The 25,775-nt window shown below is 41.0% G+C and overlaps 2 protein-coding genes across 3 annotated transcripts in view; one reads left to right on the top strand and one right to left on the bottom strand.

Moving 5' to 3' along the window:
- Positions 1 to 25,775, top strand: part of LOC307028144 (uncharacterized protein) — a 207,705-nt gene that overhangs the window by 19,719 nt on the left and 162,211 nt on the right. The window lies entirely within an intron of this gene.
- Positions 20,831 to 25,775, bottom strand: part of LOC307028619 (uncharacterized protein) — a 32,736-nt gene continuing 27,791 nt past the window's right edge. Inside the window, exons 2-4 of one of the 2 annotated variants that reach the window (XM_079663800.1) lie at positions 25,076 to 25,209; positions 24,818 to 24,965; positions 20,831 to 22,292 (exon numbers count right to left, since the gene is read on the bottom strand). In XM_079663800.1, coding sequence (XP_079519926.1) covers positions 22,163 to 22,292; positions 24,818 to 24,965; positions 25,076 to 25,209 — 412 coding nt within the window. In that variant the 3' untranslated portion in view covers positions 20,831 to 22,162. Of the gene's footprint in view, positions 22,293 to 24,817; positions 24,966 to 25,075; positions 25,210 to 25,775 lie in introns of those variants that run through there. The other variant, XR_013805050.1, reaches the window with a different exon arrangement.

The raw sequence follows: 25,775 nt of genomic DNA, 5'->3' as shown, positions 1-25,775 counted from the left end.
GTAATGGAGATTCATTGAGCAGAGTAAAGGAAAACAAAGAAGCTAGATCTGAAGCTTTAATGACAGGCTTGCAGGAGAACAACCAATGTCATTACAAAACAGTCTGAAAGTTGAACAGATTTTTAGACTGGCCATATGACCAAAATTTAAAGATTCCAAAAACAAAGATAAAAATGGATGTCACAGCTTATCCTGGTGTGATTTAAGGCCTTCTTTCCCAGCATGAAACATAACCTTGTAATATCAAAACATGAAGAACATCTAGTGTTAAAATCATTTTTACATTCATTAATAGAAATTAGCTAAACATTTACTCAACAGCAAGGGAACATCTAGCGTTATCTATCCCAATAGTTAAGAATGCTGATGTTCTTCAGTTTCAAATAGGTCAGTTCACAGTTCATGTGTTTAAGGACAACACTGCTGTCAGGACAGTTAGCTGCTGGCTGCCTCTCAACTGACACCATGTTGAGACCTGTGTGGAGGAATCTCTCAATCTACCAGTGAATTCCGTTTGGAGAACCTTAAAGGTTTTTTTGACATAGAAACTAACTTGGAAACGGTGCAAGTGCCTAAAATGGTTTAAATGGATCTGTTTCAGCTTCACCAAGCAGGTGAACGGGTCAAAAAGTGAATCTGTAAACAGCGTCACTTAACTGCACACTTTCAGATGGAAGTAGAGCTACCATCACAACCAATGTTATTACAGAACAACATACATTAATGGCAGATTCTTTCGGTTAACAAGCGTTATCCTATAACCATTTATTTAAAATAATTGACTAAACTTAACAGAAATAGGAGAAGTTTGTGTTTTCTAAGAGGAAGTGAAGACTGGTTATTCAAATGAATGTTGTTCCATTAGAATCACATTTTCAATAATTAAAGTATTTTGTAATAGGGACCTGTTTGTTAGAAGAATCCTAACAAAGCCTCACATTTTATGGTAACGACTACCTATAGCTAACTACTATAGTTGGCTATAGTTCATATATGTGACTGTCCCACCTCCTTTAGTATCCGTGAGTGGAAAACTACCAGCCTGTGACCACGCACTCCTTTATTCGGTCCATTTACAGAAACCTGACAGGCAGGTTTAAGGTGTTGGCGCAGGTGGTGGAGGGTTGGCGTGGTGAGGGGAGAGGGATCATCCAAACACCACATTACACCGCCCCACCTATTACTCAGCCCCCGGCTATTCATTCCGTCAAAACAAAGTGTTTGCAGCCTGTGGAGTACAGAGGAAGAGATTGACATGAGGTTCACCATCGCCACCATGTGGTGGACTGTAAAAAGGATGTTTGAAAAATACACACTAAATCAGGCTCGATTCACTATCATTTTAAATCAGGAGCAAAATCACAGCATTATGGGAAAGGTAGCTTGGTTAAATTTGTGCTAAATTTACCCAAATGATATTACTGTGGTTTTTATCTATAGTAACTCTGTCCAACAAGTCCATTCTAGTCCAATCTGCTGAATTCTCAAACAGTTTAATGATGGATCACATTATATTTTGTGTTAGGGCAGGATGAAGAAGTCTGTTGTGGTTTAGTGAAAAAATAATACACAAATCCATTTAAACACTACAGTTAAACTGTATGTAACATTTAAAAAAACTGAGCAAAGCTATGTTGGAGTTGTCCCAAATGTTTCCAAACATTTTTTAGCAAAATGTAATTTCAATCAAGGTAACAGAGCCTTAGGTCCCCTGTATGGTTTGGTTTCCCTTCTATGGTGGCCGCCGAATGCAAATGCACTACATTGACCCAACACATTTCCATTAGGAGAAACGCACAGCCTGCATCCCTTCTTACACGGCTAGGACCAGGGCTGGAGTGCAGGTTGACGTTTGGGGATTGTTGTTAGTAATGTCGGAATGAATCATACGATCCCAGCGGTGTGCGTCACTTTTTACTGTCGTCTGGTTTCTGTTGTGTTTTGAGTTTCTTGCAGTGTTTTTTTATTTGCAGCATTTTGATTATGCAATGCTTTTAGAAAACACTGACAATGTTTGGTCATGTTGTTGAATGTTTTCTAAATGCTGCATGTGTGTCAAGTTGGTGAAGATGTTTCTTCTTTGCATGGGTTTTGGCAAATTTGTGTTTGTTTATTTGTCGTTTTTAAAACCGCAGCGCGTTTCTCCTAATGGAAATGTTTTGGGCCTTTGAAAGGCATTTACACATGTCAGCCACCATACTTTGCTCATGTGTCAATTGTAGGGATGGGTATTGTTAGGATTTTATCGATACCGGTACCGGTACTGCTTATCGGTATCGGTATTTTTCGATACTCTTATCGATACTTTTCAATAATTTGGTGCTCAAAATTATAGACATGAATACAAGATGTGAAGATTAAACAGTAATTGTATTGTAATTTTCTTGCAGAAATAACTGTATAACTTATATATTAGCTTCTCAGAAGCAGACACAAATAAATAAAATAACTTAAAGGGGCCTGTCTCGCCCTATCATGCTTTTTGGGATTTTCCCTCAGACTGAGGATGAAAAAAGGCTTTTTTTTTTAACATTTGTAAATCATTTACATCTTCATCCAGACATTTCAAACTAACAACCTAGAGTGATCAACAAGAGATCCTTAAAACATTGTCCTACAGTGACATCATGCAAAACTGTGATATGAAGAAATTGGTCAAAAGGCTAAGATGGCAAAAAGATAAAGGTGAGTACGTATATTATATAAATGATGTGCTGAACTGAAAACACGTCAAAATGTGTCTGAAGGTTTAAACATAGAAGAACGTATTTGAGCTTAAAATATGTAAACTCCTAGTAAACGACCAACAATTGCTGAACCTTTAACAACATTTAAATGCAGTTTTCCAATTCACAATGACATCTGTAAGTTTAACTGGCATTCAATGAAAGGCCAAATTAGAGCCTCCCCTGTCATACTCCAATGTAACGGAAAAACAACTAAAGAAAAACTAAATAGTAATAATAAAATGTCTCCACTGATCTGTGTTGTAAATGTGCTTTATGTATGATTCCAATCGCTTTTTAAAGTCAAAATCAGCAAATTTGCCGAGCTCCGCTACAACTACGGGTAGCGATGAGAAGTGAGGCAGGTACGAGCTCTGCCTCTCGTAAGCCCAAAGTAATTTGCTGGAGCGCGGGCACTAATTTAACACGGGCACTTATTTTGTGAGCGCGCTCAAGCCAGTTAATGTGGGGTGAGGTGAGGCACAGATGAGCTCTGCCTCACCTCAGAATGTGTCACCCCACAGAAACTGGCTGGAGCGCGGGCACTAAGCGCATGCCTGTTACCATCTCACTCTATGTCACCAATGTAATATTTGTAAATCCATTTATTACATTTGTCCTCGCCATCCATAGTCTCTAAATAACTTTTTTCACGTATATATGATATTTAGGCTCGCTGGTCTCATCATATAACGGCAATGAAAAAAGCACCAGGGGAGGCAGCCATAACCTCTGCCGCACTGGAGGGGGCGCACATGAGCCCACAGGTTCTTGTTGCTATTTTTATTCTACGCAGAGACGGTAGACACAAACAACAAGCTAGACTTTTCAAATTACAGGAAGATAAGGAGGACTTTTACAAAAAAGTAATAGAGATTGTTGTCCAGAAGGAGAGCATGGACTTCATCTTCAAGTCAAGGTAAGACCACAATTGTAATGAAAATGGGATCTTACCAAGAAAGAACAATCCAATATTTAGATGTTGGGTATCCTTTTGTTGAACGGTCTGTTTAAAATGAATCGAAGCATCAGACTAAAAAAGCTTTTGAAAATAGCCGAATATTTCGATTAAGGTCAAAATAAAATATTTGTAAATCTGACTCTGAAAGAGTCAGTGCCTCACAGCCATGAACCTCACCGCACGTCACTGGTCAGTGTTAATAAACAAAAAAAAGACAAGGCGATGTGCCTGCAAGACCGCACTCAGGTAAACAAAACATATTACCCGTGCAAAGCAGCTAACCTGCCTGCGAGCCTTCGCTCAGGTCACATTTACACACGGCGCGGCTGAAGCCCGCTAGCACTATTAGCACTAGCAGTATCTCTATCCAGTAGTGATGGGATTTATGGCTCTTTGAAGGGAGCCGGATCTTATGGCTCCGTTCCTTTCAAAAAGCCGTTCAAAAGAGCCGTTCAAAAGAGCCGTTTTTTTGGCGGGGTTACTTGGTTTGTCTGTGAAATGATCACCAGGATAATGATTGACTGTATTGCCAGACCTAATGTCAATAATCTGCTTTGTAAACACGACACAAGGTGGCGCCATATCCATGTCATTCATGTCCGTGAATGTACTACTTTGAATTTACCCTCCGTATGTGTTAAGTAAATAAAGTTGCCTTGCCTTGAATGAAATTCACGCAACTCTTAATATTAGATACTGTGTTTTTAAGTGGCGATGGAGATCATTTGTTGACCCTGCTTTAAAGGATATTTTGCCTTTACAAATAGTGCGCTTTTTTGGTTGAAGTTCATCAAAATGCTGCTGCGTTTTCGCGTTTGGCTCATTTTCCATCCGAAAAACACGTCGTCTACCTGTCCTGTAGCCTACCACTTGTTATGACTTCTCTCTCTCGCGTATTCCGTTAAGACCCACCCCATCTCACTCCTCCTGCTGAAACCTACTAATCAGAGTAGGGGCGGGTCTTCACAGAATACGTTTGGGGAACAAAATCAAGCTTTTTAACAGGCGAGTGGATTTTGTCAGGCAGTGAGTGCGGACTAACAATTGAACGATAACAAGAACGGCTCTCACCAAGTACGACTCGGTTCCCCTCGTTCATACCAAAGAGCCGTTCAAAAGAATCGGCTCGTTCGAGACCGACACATCACTACTATCCAGAGGCGCGGGATAGTATTTTGATTGAGGGTGCTGAGGTGCTGGACTCCAGTGAACACTATTACGGGCACTCATGGGCGAAGTTTGAACTTTAAGGTTGGGGGTGCCAAAAAATAACTACAAATGTAATGTATAGCTATAGGCTGCAACACAAGGATTCATACATGAAAATTGATCAGGATAGCCTACAGGCTACTGCAGGTGTGTTTTCATAACTAATATGCCCAATAGATGAAATTACTATGGCAGCGGAACTCGCCGCAAAATAAAACGGCTGCTGCGGCACATACTGCTGCTATAATTAGGCTATAACACAGAGGTCTGTAGGATCAATGTTCCCCAATGCTCACACACTTTTTAATGAACTGTATAGTGTTAAATATGTTCTTTATTCTCGCTTCCAGGAGAGAAGCTTTAAAATGAGACTAAATGGAGTCTCTGAAAAGATTCAAATGGGATACTTTAATTAAAAAAGGCGAGGTAGTGTTACAGACAGAATATTGTTCCGGCAGAAAACAGCTGTGATCTGGCTCTCCTGAGCAAGAAGAGAAGAGACCGGATCTCTCCTCCGGCGCTGTTATACAGGACTGTCTCAGAAAATTAGAATATTGTGATAAAGTTCTTTATTTTCTGTAATGCAATTAAAAAAACAAAAATGTCATACATTCTGGATTCATTACAAATCAACTGAAATATTGCAAGCCTTTTATTATTTTAATATTGCTGATTATGGCATACAGCTTAAGAAAACTCAAATATCCTATCTCTAAATATTAGAATATCATGAAAAAGTATACTAGTAGGGTGTTCAACGAATCACTTGAATCGTCTAATTAACTCGAAACACCTGCAAGGGTTTCCTGAGCCTTGAAAAACACTCAGCTTGGTTCAGTAAACTAAATCACAAGTATGGGGAAGACTGCTGATCTGACTGCTGTCCAGAGGACCGTCATTGACACCCTCCATCAGGAGGGTAAGACACAAAAAGAAATTTCTCAAAGAGCAAGCTGTTCAAAGAGTGCAGTTTCAAAGCACATCCACAAAAAGTCTGTTGGAAGGGGGAAATGTGGCAGGAAACGCTGCACAACCAAGAGAGATGACCGCAGCCTTAACAGCATTGTGAAGAAGAGTCGCTTCCAGAATTTGGGGGAGCTTCAAAGACAGTGGACTGAAGCTGGAGTCCAGGTATCAAAAGTCACTGTTCACAGACGTGTCCGGGAAATGGGCTACAATAGCCGTATTCCCATGGTCAAGCCACTTCTGAACTCAAGACAACGGAAGAGGCGTCTGACTTGAGCTAAGGAAAAGAAGCACTGGACAGTTGCACAGTGGTCCAAAGTCCTCTTTTCAGACGAAAGCAAGTTTTGTATTTCATTTGGAAGTCAAGGCGCCAGAGTCTGGAGAAAGGCTGGAGAGGAGCAAAATCCAAGTTGCTTGAAATCCAGTGTGAAGTTCCCACAGTCAGCGATGGTTTGGGGAGCCATGTCAGCTGCTGGTGTTGGTCCACTGTGTTTCATCAAGCCCAGAGTAAATGCAGCTGTGTACCAAGAGATTTTAGAGCACTACATGCTTCCGTCTGCTGAAAAGCTCTATGGAGATGAGGAATTCATTTTCCAGCATGATCTGGCACCTGCCCACAGTGCCAAAACCACCAGTAACTGGTGTACTGACCATGGCATTACTGTCCTCGATTGGCCTGCAAATTCCCCTGACCTGAACCCCATAGAGAATATGTGGGGTATTGTGAAGAAGAAGCTGAAAGACACCAGACCCAACAATGCTAATGAGCTAAAGGCCGCTATTGAAGCATCCTGGGCATCCATAACACCTCAGCAATGCCACAGGCTGATTGCCTCCATGCCACGCCGCATTGATGCAGTAATCCGTGCAAAAGGATTCCCAACCAAGTACTGAGTGCATTAATGGACATTTTCAAATGTTTGATTGTGTTTTGCTGTTATAAATCTTTTTTTTTTACTTGGTCTGAGGAATTATTCTAATTTTTTGAGATAGGATTTTTGAGTTTTCTTAAGCTGTATGCCATAATCAGCAATATTAAAATAATAAAAGGCTTGCAATATTTCAGTTGATTTGTAATGAATCCAGAATGTATGACATTTTTGTTTTTTTAATTGCATTACAGAAAATAAAGAACTTTATCACAATATTCTAATTTTCTGAGACAGTCCTGTATATCCTCTGCTGGCTCCTCCCCGCCAGCCGGCTCACCTCGTCTCCAATGTCCGTTATTCCATTTAAACAGAGGATAGGTTCTTTTCACATTCAATATATGCTTAACACGCCGTTTCTCCTCATATTCTCTTTCATCACTTTTCATTTAACACATTCTAAACGCTGTAATCAATACTCTAAACAATACTTCTCGGCTCGTTTGGTTTCCGGTCATTCCGGATGTTGTCACATGCTACTCTCGTCTGTAAACAATAATGTATTCAAATAAACTGTACTTTCATTTAATATTCAACATGGTAGTACCTCGACATCTATAGTTGTAGTGTTAAATCCGTAGGTTTCGGTTTGCACCACTCCATATCATTTCGCTACTCAATTCACCTCTTTAGGAAATCGTATATTAGCCACATGCTAAATGCTAACCGTAGATGAAGGATTTTCAGAATAAAAGCTTAACTGCTTGTGCACAAGAATTTCTGGTTTTTCAGTATAAAAGAGCGTTTAAACTGACGGTATGTTTAAGCTACATTATACCATCAAAACATTGATTTTAATTTCTAACAATAGGCATACTAACTAATAACTGTAGGATATAAGCACAGCAGTTTTATCACATTTTGACCTAATTTCAGCGATGAAAACAAAGCCAACCAACAAAGTAATGACTTTTGTTCACCGTCATCTAGTGATTATGATCTCCATGCATTCAGTGTCTCTGTCCCACAACTGTCAGCAGCGGCCGCTAGCAGGACCGAAGCATGTGAGCACAACGCAAACGGGAGGATTTGGAGGATTTTGGTTTGAGCGTGGAGCGGTGTCTGCTGCTTACTGCAGCTGGCTATCCCCGGATGCAGATGCTGCGCAATTACGCATTTAAGCTCAACAAAACGAAATAATTTGAATGAATGGCTTACCTAGTGCAGCATCAGGCGCCTCTTTTTCCGGCTGGCATAGATGTCCACTATCTTCTCAACTGACAGTTTTGCAGTCAAATCTCCCTCAATGTGCAGCAGGGCCAGATCAGAAAATCTCTCCTGGATCATTGTAGTTCTCAGCCAGTTTCTGATCCTCCTCATTGCTGAGAAACTTCTCTCTGATGTCGCTGATCCAATGGGCAGTGTCAGTGCAAGCTGGAGTAATGGGAAGAAGTTTGGATAGCTCTCCTTGCTCACTTCGTTTTGCAGGTCCTTCAGGTTAATGGGAGATTGGACAGCACATTTTATCAGGTCCATTTCTGCTGTCACCAGCTGTGGATGGACGATCTTGAGGCTTGCATATTTTCTCAGAAGTGGTTCAATGCCTTTCTTCTCACACTTTATCACAGCATCACATGCCGCTGCAAGCTCCATGGCTTCACCTGAAAACCGTCTGTCCAACTCGGCCATCATATTGTCCAGCACAGGGAGATATAAATGACAGTAGATGGCGTGAGCCTCAAATTGTCCGTCTATTTCCTCATTCCTTTCATCTCGTTGGCGCTGCCCAAGTGTGGCCCCCACTACATACTGGTAAAGCGACAAAGGGGGTCTTGAACTTCTTTTTTGCTTTGTCATGGAGGGGGGGTCACTTTCTGCAGGGGCAACTGGCATGCCGACGTCCTCGCCAAACTGCTTGATCTGGCTCCATATGTCTTGCCAACCTTCCTCCTCTCCTCTGCGTTCCCTCAAGTGTGCTCTCAGTCTGTTGATCGTGGAGGCAGCATCTGCAAGTGTTGTGGATTTGGACTGAAGTTTCTTGTGAACAACGTGCACAACCTGCAGTAGGTCCTCAAGGATAATGAGGCAGGCGATGAAGCCAGGTGTGGTCATGTGATTATACAACCCACTTGCTTCCACTGACCATTTCTCTCCTTCATCCACCATCTCCTTCAGACAGCGTGTGATAGGCACATAATGTGATTTAACCGCAAAGACGCATCGCCATTTGCTCGCCCAACGCGTGTCACTGGGTTGCCCAATTTCCTTTGCCTTCATCTCGAGTGTTTTCTGCATCGCCAGAAACCTGTGGTGGTTGCTTGGTTCTGAAAACACGGAGTACAGCTTATCAATAACATTTAACGTCATTTTGATGTCTCTGTTGACTGTGCATGATTCCACCAGGACCAGATTAAGTTTATGGGCCATGCAGTGTACGTAGATGGCAAAGGGGTAATCTTCCTTGATACGCTGCTGCACTCCAGTTAAATGCCCAGACATAACTGAGGCCCCATCATACAACTGTGCGACTATTGGGACGTCCTGCAGTCCACATGACTCCAACCCTTTCTTGATACCCTCAACAATCCCAGCAGCATCTCGGGAGGCAGAGCAGTCAATGAAGCAGATTAATTGCTCCTTAACCTGTAGCTTTTCTGCATATCTGATACACACAGACAGTTGTTCAGACTTTGATGATTTGGCCTCATCCGCGATAACCGTGAAAAAACCAGTCTCACGCACTGCATTTGCTATTTCCTCTCTGACTAGCTCTGCACACAAAGAGATGACCTCGTTTTGAAAATCTGGACTTGTACAATTAAAGTACTTCTCATCCTGCATTTTGCGGAAACTTGGGTCATACTTGCCGAGGAAGTCGCACAGACTCAAAAAGTTTCCCTTTGTTTCATCATCATCATCCGGCTTGCTTTTATCTGTTTCTGTATCGACTGTATTTGTGTGCTTTTTTTCATTTTTATTTTCTTGTATTTCCTTTTTTCTCCATTGTATTTCCCGATGTCCACGGAAAGGGAGGCCCAGTTGAGACAGCAGCTTAACGACATCCACGACCTTTGTCAAATACTCCCTGTTTTTATCCACTGTGTTCTGGTGACTGGTTGACAAGTGGACTCTGACAGATCCATGCTTTTCAGTTTCCTTGTAGCCCTCCCACAGTCTCATGCAGGCCTTGTGTTTTTCACAAGAGCTATGCTTTATCAGCCTCTCAGTTAGCTTACTCCAATATCGCCCGCCTTGTTTAGCTAGTGTGTCTTCCTCCTCTCCAATCTCCTTGGAAAAGTGGCGGCAACAAAAACAAAACACTGCGTCCCTTGAAACCGAGTACTCCAGCCACGGATGCTTGTTATAAAAGAATGCAGAAAAGCAACGATTTCTATCTCCAATTTTGTGTCTTGGGAAAACGGGAAGCACTGGCTGTTTGGGGCCCACACTTTTATCTCCTAGGTCACTGGGAAGTTGACCGCCATCAGAGGCTGTCTCACAGGGATTGCAAGCGGCGGGAGCTGCGGTGCCGACCGGCGCCAAGATGTGGTGGCTGGTCGACGGGCGAGGCGGGACTGGCGGGTCCGGAGCAGGTGCAGCTTGGGTGGCAGCAACGGTGGCGCTGGAACTTGAATCCGAAACTGGAGTTGTTTTGGTTGCGAAGAACCTGCGTATATCCATTTTTTTAGTCTTCTCCTGTCAGGTTTTGGCGGCTGGCAGACTCGACTTGTCTGAATTTGAGTGCTCAAAGTGCGCATGTGCGTGCAGCGTGTGAGGGCGCAGCAGCTGCACAGATCGTCTGTGTAGACTCATTTTTGAGTAATGTTCTGTCTCTGACAGCAGTACACACTGAGACAATATGTTTGTGGATTTAAATTTATTATGTTTATTGAGTTTGGATTTATTGATATAGCGTTCCAGAGTTATATTTATCTAGGCCACCTACTATCTGTACATCATAACTAAAAAAAAAAAAAAAAGACTCCGGCCACCAGGGGGTGCCGGGCACCCCGGGAACTCCCCCAAACTTCGCCTATGCGGGCACTATAGCGCATGCACAAAAGCACTCCCCACATGCAAACACACAGTACACCCGCGACTGTTACAATGAAGGCTCGATAATCAGCTCATGGCATATAGGCAGGGGTAAAGAGCAACATTAAGAGATCTATGGATACATCTCTCAACACCCATATGAAACACAAATGTAAGCAGATGTTCTTTTTCTTTATGAATATTTTACAAATCACTCCCCTTTCAAACTGTATTCTTGTTTTACTGCCATATAGTATTTCATAAACTGTTTTTCCTTTATTCTCTTATTTTTTTTATAACTATAATGATCATATGAAGGTGTACCGCGGAAATAATCTTTTGAATAATTTGTGACCAAACCGTTTGAGACCCACTGAGATAACTTAAACTAAAAGTTAACCATCTAAACACTCAGAGAGTCCTTTAGCTCACCTGAGCCTCTCAGTCTACGAGGAGAGGACTCTCCTCCAGCTTGTTGTGGAACAAACAGCTCCGTATGTCCATTAGTGCAGCTAGCTAACCAGATGCTAACTACACGGTCCCTGCTGCTGGCACCGGTCGGTCGGTCGGTCGGTCGGTCGGTCTCGGTCGGTCGGTCGGTCGGTCGGTCTCTCTCTCTCTCTCTCTCTCTCGGTCTCTCTCTCTCTCTCTCTCTCTCTCTCTCTCTCTCTCTCTCTCTCTCTCTCTCTCTCTCTCTCTCTCACACACACACTAAATGCGCTATTTCCGCACACACACGGGGGCGCCGCCAGGGATTTTGGGCCCCATGAAAAGATATCACAATGGGCCCCACCACCAGGCACAGGCCACGCCAACCAAGCACAATTGCTGTAACCAGAACTCCAGAACCCAACCCACTCATTTATGCTTTAAATAACTCTACCTGTAAAGGCTTGCCTCTATCTTGTAGTCCAATACTAACCGCACAATATTTACTGACACTGAGCGGTGAACATATAACACTGCAGACGTGCAACATTCTGCTGCAGTAGAATTCACTATTTTAAGACTAACATTCCTGACAATAGATCTCAATAGTCATCTTTTATGGTGTACATGCCTTTTTAATAACATTTTTGAATGGAACATTCATAAATCTAAATAAATATAACTTAAATATACATGACCTCTTAAATTAATAATAAAGTGAACATTAAGACCAATATTATCATTTATAAAATGCTATAACAAAATAAATAACATAAGCAGCAGATTTGTTCAATTAAAATATACATACCAACTACAAAATAAGCGGGTATTAAAGTGTAAATGGACAACAACACGGAAATGGAAATGGAAAGGCCTGATGGTGGTGCTAAATTAGAGCCTATTACCTGTTCTCAGTCTTTTTCTCATCATGCGTCTTCTGTGTGATCCAATATCGTTACCATAGCCTTGCCCTTCAACAGTTATTGCGAGCCCTTGCTCAGCCTTCACCAAGAGTCCAGCGCCTAGCCTTCTTACAGGCACAGTCACTGATAAAGTCCTTGAAGTCCAGCTTTCTAGCCAAATGGCTTTCAATGGACAGCATGGCAAGACTGCAAAGCATTATGGGGGGACAGGGCTGCTGAGCCTAGAGATGGATCTGTTGGTCCTGGCACCAGGGGGAGGGACAACTGATTTAGTATGAATAGCTGTTAAAAATGTACCTGCATTTATTAAATGTGAGCTAAAAGAGCAGTGAAATGAAAAACCTCAGCATTTTCTGTGAAGATATTAACAGTAGACTACTTAATGTCAGCAAAACATTACAATTATTATTTACAATGGACTAAGCTTAGCTAACAGACTAATTTCCACCATGGACCACCCACCTTTTTTTTTGAAAAACTGGGTGACATACTGTCGCCCTTGTTGGAGCAGAATCTCTGCTCCGCGCCGTTCCTATATGAGCGGGTTCTCAAAATAAGGAGAAATTCAAAGCAGCCAGGATAAGGGTTAAACAATAATCTGCTTTAATGGTAGAAACATACAAATACTTCACCTAATCACGAAGCACTCTGCAGAGTACTCCGGGCTCAGGTTCTACCACCGTGTGAGACACGTCTCAGGAACGGCAAGTCAAAAACAAGAGCGCCGATCTTCAAAATGATCACAACTTTTATACACAGAGTTCACTTCTGAGCGAGCTAGCCAGTGAGTTGGCAGTATTCCATTGGTTGGTTTCCCTTCTGGGCGGGACTCCAGGTAGTAAGTCCGCAGTTGTTGATTCCATGTTGCTTCTGTGCGTGTGTGTGTGTGTTTCTGTCCCTCTGCCCTTAGGCAGATCCCCCAATCAATTATTTGGAGTCATGACAGAGGACTCTTTGACAGGACACATACTCATTCCCCCTAAACATCTTCAACACACACAAACATCGTATCATGTATCTTATCACACAACAGTCACCTGTTTTTCTTTATGAAAGCCATATTTGTAAATATCCAAACGCCATCGTCCCATGACAGTCCCCGCATCAGTCAACCACCATAAGTTAATTGTTCTTGTGGCTTAATGGCTTCCCTGAACTTCCCTTCACCCCAAAGTCAGCTTACTAGGAATGAATACATTTTATTGATAAGCTCAAAAGGACGTTTATCTTGTTTACTGCTGGGTGACCCAAGTCTCAAGGCCTGAAGGATATGTAGGAGATAAACATTAATTCTACAAGACTTTAACTGCCTTATATCTGGAAATGTATCCGGGAATTCCCCCGTTGATTGCAAGGACTATTGATAATTATCAATAGTAACAGATAATAACAGAGAGACCCTAGGGGCAGTGGCGGCTGGTGGAAAATATTTTTGGTGGGGCTATGGAAATGGTGACAAAAACGTGTGTGTGTGTGTGTGTGTGTGTGTGTGTGTGTGTGTGTGTGTGTGTGTGTGTGTGTGTGTGTGTGTGTGTGTGTGTGTGTGTGTGTGTGTGTGTGTGTGTGTGTGACTCATACTTGCCAACCCTCCCGATTTTCGCGGGAGACTCCCGCATTTCTCCCGAATTCTGACAAAATCAGATTTACTCACGACTGTTTCCACTCTGACTTTAATACAGCTACACCATTGTTTGGTTTCCATGGTAGCGCGTCTCTTTAGCAGCGCGCGCAACTCAAAGTCTGAGAGGGTGAGGAAGATGAAAACTGAACAAGAATCGACAACTCGACCCTCTGATCACTCCTTTCCTGTAAAATACAGGTCCAGCCCACACATATGCTCCATGGTGCCACAGGCATTGCCCTTACAACTACAATAAGCATGCAAATGTTAATCTACAGCTCCGGCGATCCACTAGCACCGGAGTCTATGGAATGCCATTTAAGCCAAAATTAAATAAATAAATAAATACATCAATAATTAAATAAATACATATATATATAAATATGCCTATGAAATAAATTATGAAATAAATAAATGAGGCAATAAATATGTATACATGTACATTTAAATACACATTTATTTATTTCATGGGACTTTTATTTCATAATGAGACATTTATTTCAAGAGACTTTTATTTCATAATGACACATTTATTTATTTCAAGAGACTTGTATTTCATAATGACACATTTATTTATTTCAAGAGAATCGTATTTCATAATGAGATATTTATTTATTTCAGATGACTTGTATTTCATAATGACGCATTTATTTATTTCAGGTGACTTGTATTTCATGATGAGACATTTCATGATGAGACATTTCCATTCCTTATATGCAAATGAACGGGGCGTGGTTAGCTCACAGATCCAGAGACCCAGACCAAAGCAACAGCACCACAACACTGACTACTCGAGAAGAGGAAGAAAATGGAGGAGAAGGACTTAAAACATTTTTTATAAACTATATAATAACTACTAAATGAAAATAAGGCGGGGCAGACAACATGGAAGACGTCGGTGGGCTCCAAGATGCTATGCTATCCTTAGCAGATCAAATTGATCAACACGGTTTACCAACAGATACTGTGTTGACTTGGCCCATATTGAAGACTTTATCGAAGTACTCGGGCGGATAAGCGCTCTTCGAGATATCGACACGGATGACGAAGTTGTAGATACTTTGACACTGATTGAGCACCGTGTTCGTGCGGAAGATGTCCAAGAAGTTGGTTCAAGCACAGGTGCAGGACGCCCGCCTCTGGATATTCCATGCGATATGCTCGCTACCTATGTGCTGTCCGGTCTATCAACCCGAGAAATCGCGGATCTGTTTGGTGTGTCATCCCGTACAATTCAGAGGAGATCGGTCGAAGAAGGCCTAAGGTGAATTACTTGAGCTAACCTAAAATCAAATTATTGCTCTATCTAGCTAACGTCTGTTGGAGATTTGGAGGATGTTGCAAACCAACCTCGTCTCCGCGTGTCGTTTAACAAGCTAGGTGAATTCGGGAGAAGAGAGGGATTAAGAAACACCAGAATACAAGTTAAACAATAATCCTGCTTTTAATGATATACAGTAACGATACAAATACAAAGGAATCACGAAGCACTCTGCAGAGTACTCCGGGCTCAGGTTCTACCCCCTTTTCAGACAGGTCTCAGGAACGGCTGGTGAAAAACAAGAGCGCGAACCAAAGGAAAACACAGGCTTTCATACTAAAACACAGGAGGAGGTGTGTACGTGCATTCCCCCAGAGGTCATCTTATTGGCAGAGATCAACACATGGCCTGTCGCACCCAATCAGTGCGACACAGCAGCTTTTAGCCAGCACACACACATCTCCTTTATGGCCCTGTGTCCCTGAGTCCATCTTCCCGCCTCCTGACTGCCACACACAAGTTAAAAGTATGTTTTAAGATATAGTTGTTATAGTTGGCTAAATATACGTAATACATGTTAATTACTTTCATATCAATAACAACGAGGAACACATTACCTATGCTCTTAAGCAGTATTAGAGATGCTTTTCAAATAGTCAAACTTCTCACAGGCTTACCTATGGCCCTTCCATTTGTTTGAGCTATTGTTCACATCTTTACTTCAAATAAAAGGTTTCACATTGTATATTTCCAGCTTCCTTTACACATACTGCTATTATTAACACAAAGTAACTAACCACACACCTCTATTGAAAACAAGTCGATTCCCCTGACAATTGACCTGCTGAACCTCTTCTGAATGTGCTACCCTCCTCCAGCTCTCTCGTCCCTGTCATAAAACTGCTTCCATTTCATATAGAGTAATAAAAGATGTTTAAGCTAATTTCTCCACAATGTTTGTAGCCATTTAGTACCCACACATGAAAGAATAAGAACAGAGGTATAGTTGACCAGTAATCCTGTAGCAGATCTATTTACTGCAATGAAAACACACACACATATCTGCTTCAAGCCTGTGTAAACACCCCCTTCTTTTACGAGGGGGACATTCCAGCGCCTTGGTCTTTCCCAAATAAGGAGTCCCCTGCTCCCATCCTTCTCTAAACACACAGAATTCACCTCAATATATTGGGAGAGGAAAAGATACTTTGTCCCTTCAAATTTAACACACATGAACATATATAAGGTGACACCAAAATGAATATACCAGATTTTACTTTCCTGTCATACCCCGTTACTTTAATCCTTCAAATAATTCAAATAATCCTTCAATTTCCCCCTTTTGGTCTCGCATTAACGAGACCAACACACATAAGACATTTGAAACAAAACTACTGTCATTCTTTGATACTGTGTCTGTCCCCCTTCATTAAACCTTTGAGAACAGAAAACAACCTCCAATGACAGTGAAGAAACTATCAGAGTGAGAGCCTGAGTGCCAGACGGCAGCATCCTTGCGTGTTGTTGAATCATCAGGGCCCCCCCCCTCAGCGGAATACGCCAACAAGGGCAGCTGATAGGGAGGGGGAGATGCGGCCTTTCCTTCAAAGGTGGAACTGATGAATCTGATCAGAGAGAAGTAGACTCCTCTGCTGCCTCGAGAAGTCCCCCAGCCCGCTGACGCCTCCTTCCAAGTCGTCTGCTGTAGGGATGTCCGCGTTGACGATAGCCAGGTCCATCCTGATGTCCTCCAAGGTCCTAGCCGGAGTGTTCCTCGCCGCACACTGGCTCCAGTAGTACCAGATGTCCCCCTTTGCTCCTCGGCGGACGGCATGAGATGTCCTCTGGGTCACTCTGTAGAGGCCGGAGAACCTGGGGTTGAGTCACGTAGGCCTGACGACCTTCAGCCAGACGAACTCCGCTGTGTCGGCCTCCTGCTCCTCGGGTCCCCCTTTTGGCGTCAGCAACCTGTGTGGAGAAATCTGATACCCACCCCTCCAGTCTACGCTCAGTGCTTCTGGGCCCTCAGGTGTTTGACCCACCACTGGTAGGCCGCTTCAGAATTCTAATACTTGGCCTGTGTCAACAAAATAAACCCCAACATCTTCAGTTGAACTAAATATCTCAATAGCTCTGAATTCCTGACAAGCATCTGTGTTATTATAAATGAAATCCTTGAGATCCCATTTAAAATCTAAATATAATATGAACTGCTAATGTTTCTGGTAAAGAAACACACTAATGTTATGGATTAAAAACAACTAAAATCATGATACTGACAAAGTGAATAATTTCCAGGCGAGACTGCTTCTACCTGTCACTGCTTGGATATTATCAAGCTGAAAAATGAATACAGAAATCCAACATACTGTCATCAAATGTCTTTCTATTATGACTTTAAATTAAATGTACATCCCCATAATGATCTAAACAGTCTATGGCTTTTACTTCTTTACCAGGCTAGTTACAAGATGTTGTCTAAATTAAATTCTATCTCATTACATTACTATGTTTTAACTTAGCTGTAATATGTTCTTTCTACATTTCAAACCTCAGTTACTTTAATACCTGTTGAAATATTACCAAATTGTTTTCATTATCACAGTTCACCTTCTCTGGTATTCTCATTCTGGAATTACCTCTCTCAGTAGCCCCTTGGCCACTGATTCTGCATCTGTGTTACCTGTTATAACTCAATCAATATTAGAAACATGTCAACATTAATCAAACATTATCTTATCCCCAGATAGGGAGCAGGTTAAATCTAAAACTGTCAATCAATGGTCAGATTGAACATCTGAGTTGGGGCGGCAGGTTTCTTCCAGTCCCTAAATGAAAATATCCCACACTCCCCCTTTTTACACATGTAAACATGTGTAATAAAATCCTGTATGGGAAGAAAACCTTCAGGTAACCAGTGGTTATAAGAAAATACCAAACATCATTCACAAAAGTACATCCATCATCTTTCACAGTAAACACTCCAGGGAAAATAAGTGTTCATTCCCAGCTGGCAGTCCTAAAAGAAACAGAATCTTTAGATTTTAGTTTGAGTTTTACATTTGCAAACCGCCAACTCCTGTGGGAATTAGAAACGGGTCACATGTGCATTTTTCCAAATGTGTGAAATCGTAGGAAACCTGTGTTTCCCATGGAGCTCCAAAATAATGTATTAGTCTAAAAACATGCTCGGTTAGTTATTGTTTTAGAATCATGCAGTTACACTGATCACATGCAGAAATTCATTCACACCCACACTGTCAGGTTGTAAAGTGAAGTTTGGTCAGCCCCAGAGTCAGTCATTGATAGTGCTTTTCTCAAGTCACACTGTCAGTCAGGGTCAAAGGTCATTTGGTCTCAGTTTCATTGGCCATGTGTCGTGCCCTGCAGAGACTTTGATATTTCAGCATAGGCCAGTATCCTTTGTCTACAAAAATCAGTCATATATGGAGCGCCATCATTTATCAATTCACGATTACCACCTTAAGTCAGATATCTCTAACTTGTCATCGGGACGGCTGCTTCCCACATTTCCTGCAACTTGGTACAAAACTCACTTCATAATAGTACTACTACTACTGCAATTTATTTACAACTAAGTAGTATTAAAATGTCTAAGAAATCTAATTCAGAAACTTGTGTACATAACTATTATCTTAAGTCAAAACATTACTAGGATCTGTGTAGCTCTGCATTTCATAGCTCATTATACTCATTTATCTTCAATTCCGGTCTACTTAAAAACAATGTTAAACTCTTTAGCAGTGTGTGGAACACTGGGTGTCCGAACATGCAACCATCACCCTTTACTCTATCAAGGATTAAAAACAGTTTCCATCCTAAAGCCCTCCTATGGTAATAACTATGCCACAATGGTGAAATCAATATTGTAACAAATGAAATCACTGCTTTATTCACACATGAATAAAAATCTCTTGAAGAATAATTTATTAATATGATGGAAAGATTGAAGAATATGGTTCTACACTGTGCTACTCCAAAACACCCCCTGCTTAAAGTGTAGTGCATATTTCCCTCATGTCTCCCCCTTTAACCCTCAGTGTGTTTTTAGGATGATTTTCTCATTTTACATTAATAGTTTCCTCTTTACTGCTATTTTGAATTTACCAATCGATTAATTCATGGTTAATACCTCTTTTTATCTTTACTTATTTATCAAGTCAATTCAAGTTCTTTAAATGTGGTGTCTTCTATGCGCGTTTTGTGAATAAGTGTGTTTATGTGTAAACTCACTCATTCCCGTTTTCCTTTTCTCCTCCCCTGGTTGTCTCAAGCCGTGACCCCGACCTCCTCACTTCTAATCGACTATGCCAACTCCTCTGATTCTGTCTTCTCTTCAGTCCATCAGCTCTTGAATCCATCCGCTGTAACTCTTTTAGGCAGCCTTTGGCCCAGTCACATCTGCAGCCCACATCATGCCACTGTTCTTTGCACTGCTTTGCATTTCATCTCCCCTTTACAGTCTCTCTGCTGCTTCATGGAGGGCGGATTCTGCTCTCATGTCCCCCACTCTGCTCCTGTGCCAAATCTCGTGGCTCAGCTTCATGCCCTGTCTGAGGGACTGATGAGAGTATTTCTGTATGTCAGCAAGCGGTTTGGTTCTGGATGCCTCAGGTGGAGACGGTTCAGCTCCGGTTCTCTGTCTGTTTGATGGAGAAGGAGGAGCCTCCTTTTGGGTTGGGTCTTTTGTCTGCTTGGAGGGACGGGGTCGTAGCCTTTCTAACTCAGAGGGGGAGTCCAGGTCCCGGGACGCATTATCCATAAGAAATCTAGCACACTGAGATTGAATCAATCCAACCCTTTCCACTCTGTCTCTTTCTAATCATACTATATGTCTTAGTTGCTAAATGCCATCTAAACAACACCATTAATGTCTACTAATGATATTACAAAAACTCCCTCTATAAATTGTTTCATCCATTGTTACATATCTACCCAACCTGAGTCTTTCAGGAAACCATTTTCTTCCATAAATTGAAATACCTGTTTCAAGCATTACATATTTCACACACTACGAAAGAACATCTCCATACTTTCTCCAATATTTTAAATCCCACTGTTACGTAGAACAATAGTAAACCTGCAGAGCACACTGATCAGATCACAGTAATATACTTTGACTCAAGTGTAGGCCCATGTCTACTTTCCATTTTACTTATTACTTTTGGTGAATATTTATTTATATTGTCTAAATACCTTGTCTATGATGTGCAAAAAGTTAGAGTATAAAAATGTGTTTTTCTTAATGTATTTACACTCCACGGATTCTTGAGTTTACTCATCTCCTAGTGTTGTCGTTCCTAAAAATGTTAGCAAACACAAAACTCCCACTACAACATTTATAGATAAATTGATCTAGCAAAATGAACTCTTTTCTAATTCAAAATGTGACAAAAGAACAATGATTTGTCTTTCACAAGATGGTGGTCTAACAGAATGACTCTTGACCTCATGGGGTCAAATAGATTTAGCCATGAGGCGGCTGACTTTAAAATGAACTGGGACAAAGAAACCACATGCATGTGGGTACATTATAGTCTAGAAATATAACACAAAACAACACGACTTAAAAATAATAACAATTCAAATGACTTCTGATGAAAAGCATGAAGAACAAAACAACTTAATCTACTCTCAATGTTCATGTACACCATCACTGTGTATTTAATCAGTAGTTACCGGTTGTATCCTTAATCAAACTATTTCACCATCTTCACTTATTTTAGGTTACTCATTCAACAATATGACATTCTCCCGAATAGTAGTTAACTTTATATAACTTTTACTCTTTATATTTTAGCAACAACCTTACTTTTCTCTCTCTCTCTGTCTACTCTCCAAAACATCTCATTTCTCCTGACCACAAGTTTCTCATAAATCACCCCTTTGTGTAACCGTGTGAGATGCCTGGAGCAAAACCTCTTGCAGGACCTCTGTCATGCTTAAACATTAACAGATTCCCTCTGACGAACTCACAAAAATCTTCTCTTTACTTTCTACTCTTTTGTTCCTGTATTTAATATAATTTTCCCCTTGGAATATAATTAAGTACAATCCTTAGTTAATGACAAATACCATGAAATTCACAACGCAATGCAACGGTATCAATCAGTTCTCAAAGACTATATTTAAATAGCAGCAAACCATTGTTTCTTATTTATTTCAATATATCTACCACTTAAATCACACCTTGATCTGTTAATTTTCTATGTATTTCACTCCAACTTCAGATCACTAGAGAAAAAAGCAAGCAGACACACTCCGGGCTGCTGCTGCTGCTCTCGAGAGGAAAAAGGGTGGGGGAACTCTCACAGACAAATACTGACACCCCCTTCTCTCTCCCCCGCTGTAGCTCTCAGCCTCTCCTTTGGAAAAGGGGGGGCTTCTTTCAACAATTAACACTTCTGCTATCCTTTTATTCAATTTTTTTGCTTGAACCCACTGTCCTCGTAAGCTCTTAACTCACGCTCCTCTCGTTAAAATTTTCCCTTCATTATGACTTCGTATCTATTCATCTGACTTACTGTCCTTGTTACCAGTAAATATTCACAGACTTCATATCTATTGATCTGACTTACTGTCCTTGTTACCAGTAAATATTCACAACACACCAAAGGATATAGTGAGGCCCGGTCACTTCAGAATGACTTTCTGAAGTTTGCGTTACTCTCCTTTGGATCACTTATAACAAAATAACTCATCTCCAGCCCCGTCGAGCTGTGGATTCGTTATTTTGGGTCAGTCTTATATGGAGACTTAATACAACCAACTGACTACTCTTAGACAGTCTAACTGTGGGGACTCAATACCACCACTTCCAAGCCAGGGACTTTAATACCCTTCTGGCCTGTCGGAACTTGATATCCGATTTTAACTGTGGGGACTCTTATACCTCCACTTCCAAGCCAGGGACTTTAATACCCTTCTGGCCTGCCGAAACTCAATATTCGGTTTTAACAACTAAAACACGCATGTGCATTGTTACTATAAAAAAACACTGTAAACTTCGTCTGACAACCCTAAAATTTGGAATATGGTCAAATCACAGGTTTCGAATTAAATCGTGTTTGCTCACCTGGTAGCCTATTGTACAGAGCTCTGTTTGTAGTTGTCAGAAGAGGCCGAGATGTTTAGCCCTGGACTATTCCGTCCTCTTGCCACTGGTGGTCTCTTCCCCGAAAACACCCCACTCAGAAACGTCGGGTTCACCATTTGTTGGAGATTTGGAGGATGTTGCAAACCAACCTCGTCTCCGCGTGTCGTTTAACAAGCTAGGTGAATTCGGGAGAAGAGAGGGATTAAGAAACACCAGAATACAAGTTAAACAATAATCCTGCTTTTAATGATATACAGTAACGATACAAATACAAAGGAATCACGAAGCACTCTGCAGAGTACTCCGGGCTCAGGTTCTACCCCCTTTTCAGACAGGTCTCAGGAACGGCTGGTGAAAAACAAGAGCGCGAACCAAAGGAAAACACAGGCTTTCATACTAAAACACAGGAGGAGGTGTGTACGTGCATTCCCCCAGAGGTCATCTTATTGGCAGAGATCAACACATGGCCTGTCGCACCCAATCAGTGCGACACAGCAGCTTTTAGCCAGCACACACACATCTCCTTTATGGCCCTGTGTCCCTGAGTCCATCTTCCCGCCTCCTGACTGCCACACACAAGTTAAAAGTATGTTTTAAGATATAGTTGTTATAGTTGGCTAAATATACGTAATACATGTTAATTACTTTCATATCAATAACAACGAGGAACACATTACCTATGCTCTTAAGCAGTATTAGAGATGCTTTTCAAATAGTCAAACTTCTCACAGGCTTACCTATGGCCCTTCCATTTGTTTGAGCTATTGTTCACATCTTTACTTCAAATAAAAGGTTTCACATTGTATATTTCCAGCTTCCTTTACACATACTGCTATTATTAACACAAAGTAACTAACCACACACCTCTATTGAAAACAAGTCGATTCCCCTGACAATTGACCTGCTGAACCTCTTCTGAATGTGCTACCCTCCTCCAGCTCTCTCGTCCCTGTCATAAAACTGCTTCCATTTCATATAGAGTAATAAAAGATGTTTAAGCTAATTTCTCCACAATGTTTGTAGCCATTTAGTACCCACACATGAAAGAATAAGAACAGAGGTATAGTTGACCAGTAATCCTGTAGCAGATCTATTTACTGCAATGAAAACACACACACACATCTGCTTCAAGCCTGTGTAAACACCCCCTTCTTTTACGAGGGGGACATTCCAGCGCCTTGGTCTTTCCCAAATAAGGAGTCCCCTGCTCCCATCCTTCTCTAAACACACAGAATTCACCTCAATATATTGGGAGAGGAAAAGATACTTTGTCCCTTCAAATTTAACACACATGAACATATATAAGGTGACACCAAAATGAATATACCAGATTTTACTTTCCTGTCATACCCCGTTACTTTAATCCTTCAAATAATTCAAATAATCCTTCAATTTATACAAATAACGAGCCCATAGAAATAGAATACGAGTATACTACTATACTCATATTCTATTTATATGGTCAGCCCGCTACAACTGTCACTATGGCAACGGTACACATACAAATGGCCGCCGCTCTGACCATCCTGCATTATCTTAAAATATAATACATCCATTATCCTGCTACGTTGATTTGAATGGGAATGTCCGTTCTACTCCTATTTTATTTCTATGGACGACACTGGTGGGCAAAAACGTGTATAATACAATTAACAAAATTAAAACATGATTGACAAACAATTATTTAGTATTGTGTAGCAATATGATACGAAGAGATGTTTGAAATGGAGTATATATGTTAGACTGGTGGATGTTCGTCAACGTTAGCCAAAACGTTTATGTTGACGTTGCACACAAGTTAGGTCAGTTATTATTAACAGCTGCTCTGTCAGATATGACTATTGTTACAGCGAAATCTGTTTGTATCGTGAAATTGCGGTTTTTGTTTATTCATCAAAAATGACTAAAGTCAGAGATGTTTCCTGATACACGTGAAGTTGCAGCCACTGTATAAATTAATGTTAAGATAACTGGAGTTGTGTTCATGCTAACTGTTACACCTAACTAACGTAGCTGTCGCTTATGTAATAAATATATAATTGAAGTGACATTACACATATATATGTTTTATGTTTTTCTACTGTAGAAAATCAGACCTATACTCTTCAATTAACGATGACGATGTAGATGCCTTGGTGATGGAGATTCAGCGCACTAATCCGAATGCTGGATATAAAATGATGCTGGGACATCTACGGTCCAGAGGCATACACATTCAAAGTAAAAATTAACAGTTTTTGTTTAACCTCAATGTTCAACCCAATTCCAAATGACGTGGGTTTAGCCAGTCGCCAATTTGAATAAACAAATAAATCTCCTTTTTCAATCAGGGCATCGAGTAAGGGCGTCAATGCAGAGAGTGGATCCAGGAGCAATCTTGATGCGAAGGTTAACCCTCCAGACTACAAGGCGTCGTCAGTACAGTATATCTTTTAATGTTACTTTTTCCTCAGCCTTCAAATTGGTCTCACACTCAATACTTCCAAGGGTGCAATGTCTGTAGATAGGCATACTTATTTCAGCAATCACACCTTCACCTCTGTTTTCTCACATGATGTTACTATTTAGTGATTTCAGGTGGTGTGGTACAGGCTTGGAACAAAGAACTGCAGGACTGCAGCACTTGAGTACAGGAGTTCAAGAGCAGTGGCCTACTAGATTATGATGGACACAGCTCAAAAAGCAGCAGGAAAAACTGACCTGATCAGCTTGTGATTACCGTCTATATGCCATAGACTATTTGGTGCAGGAACATTGTACTGAAGACGCCTTGTAGTCTGGAAGGTTAACCGTCGCATCAAGATTGCTCCTGGATCCACTCTCTGCATTGACGCCCTTACTCGATGCCCTGATTGAAAAAGGAGATTTATTTGTTTATTCAAATTGGCGACTGGCTAAACCCACGTGATTTGGAATTGGGTTGAACATTGAGGTTAAACAAAAACTGTTAATTTTTACTTTGAATGTGTATGCCTCTGGACCGTAGATGTCCCAGCATCATTTTATATCCAGCATTCGGATTAGTGCGCTGAATCTCCATCACCAAGGCATCTACATCGTCATCGTTAATTGAAGAGTATAGGTCTGATTTTCTACAGTAGAAAAACATAAAACATATATATGTGTAATGTCACTTCAATTATATATTTATTACATAAGCGACAGCAACGTTAGTTAGGTGTAACAGTTAGCATGAACACAACTCCAGTTATCTTAACATTAATTTATACAGTGGCTGCAACTTCACGTGTATCAGGAAACATCTCTGACTTTAGTCATTTTTGATGAATAAACAAAAACCGCAATTTCACGATACAAACAGATTTCGGTGTAACAATAGTCATATCTGACAGAGCAGCTGTTAATAATAACTGACCTAACTTGTGTGCAACGTCAACATAAACGTTTTGGCTAACGTTGACGAACATCCACCAGTCTAACATATATACTTCATTTCAAACATCTCTTCGTATCATATTGCTACACAATACTAAATAATTGTTTGTCAATCATGTTTTAATTTTGTTAACTGTATTATACACGTTTTTGCCCACCAGTGTCGTCCATAGAAATAAAATAGGAGTAGAACGGACATTCCCATTCAAATCAACGTAGCAGGATAATGGATGTATTATATTTTAAGATAATGCAGGATGGT

This window comes from Notothenia rossii, assembly GCF_949606895.1.
Source record: "Notothenia rossii genome assembly, chromosome: 2".
NCBI classification, from domain to species: Eukaryota; Metazoa; Chordata; class Actinopteri; order Perciformes; family Nototheniidae; genus Notothenia; species Notothenia rossii.
Note: the sequence above shows the minus strand (reverse complement) of the source record. Positions and strands in the feature narration are given on the sequence as shown.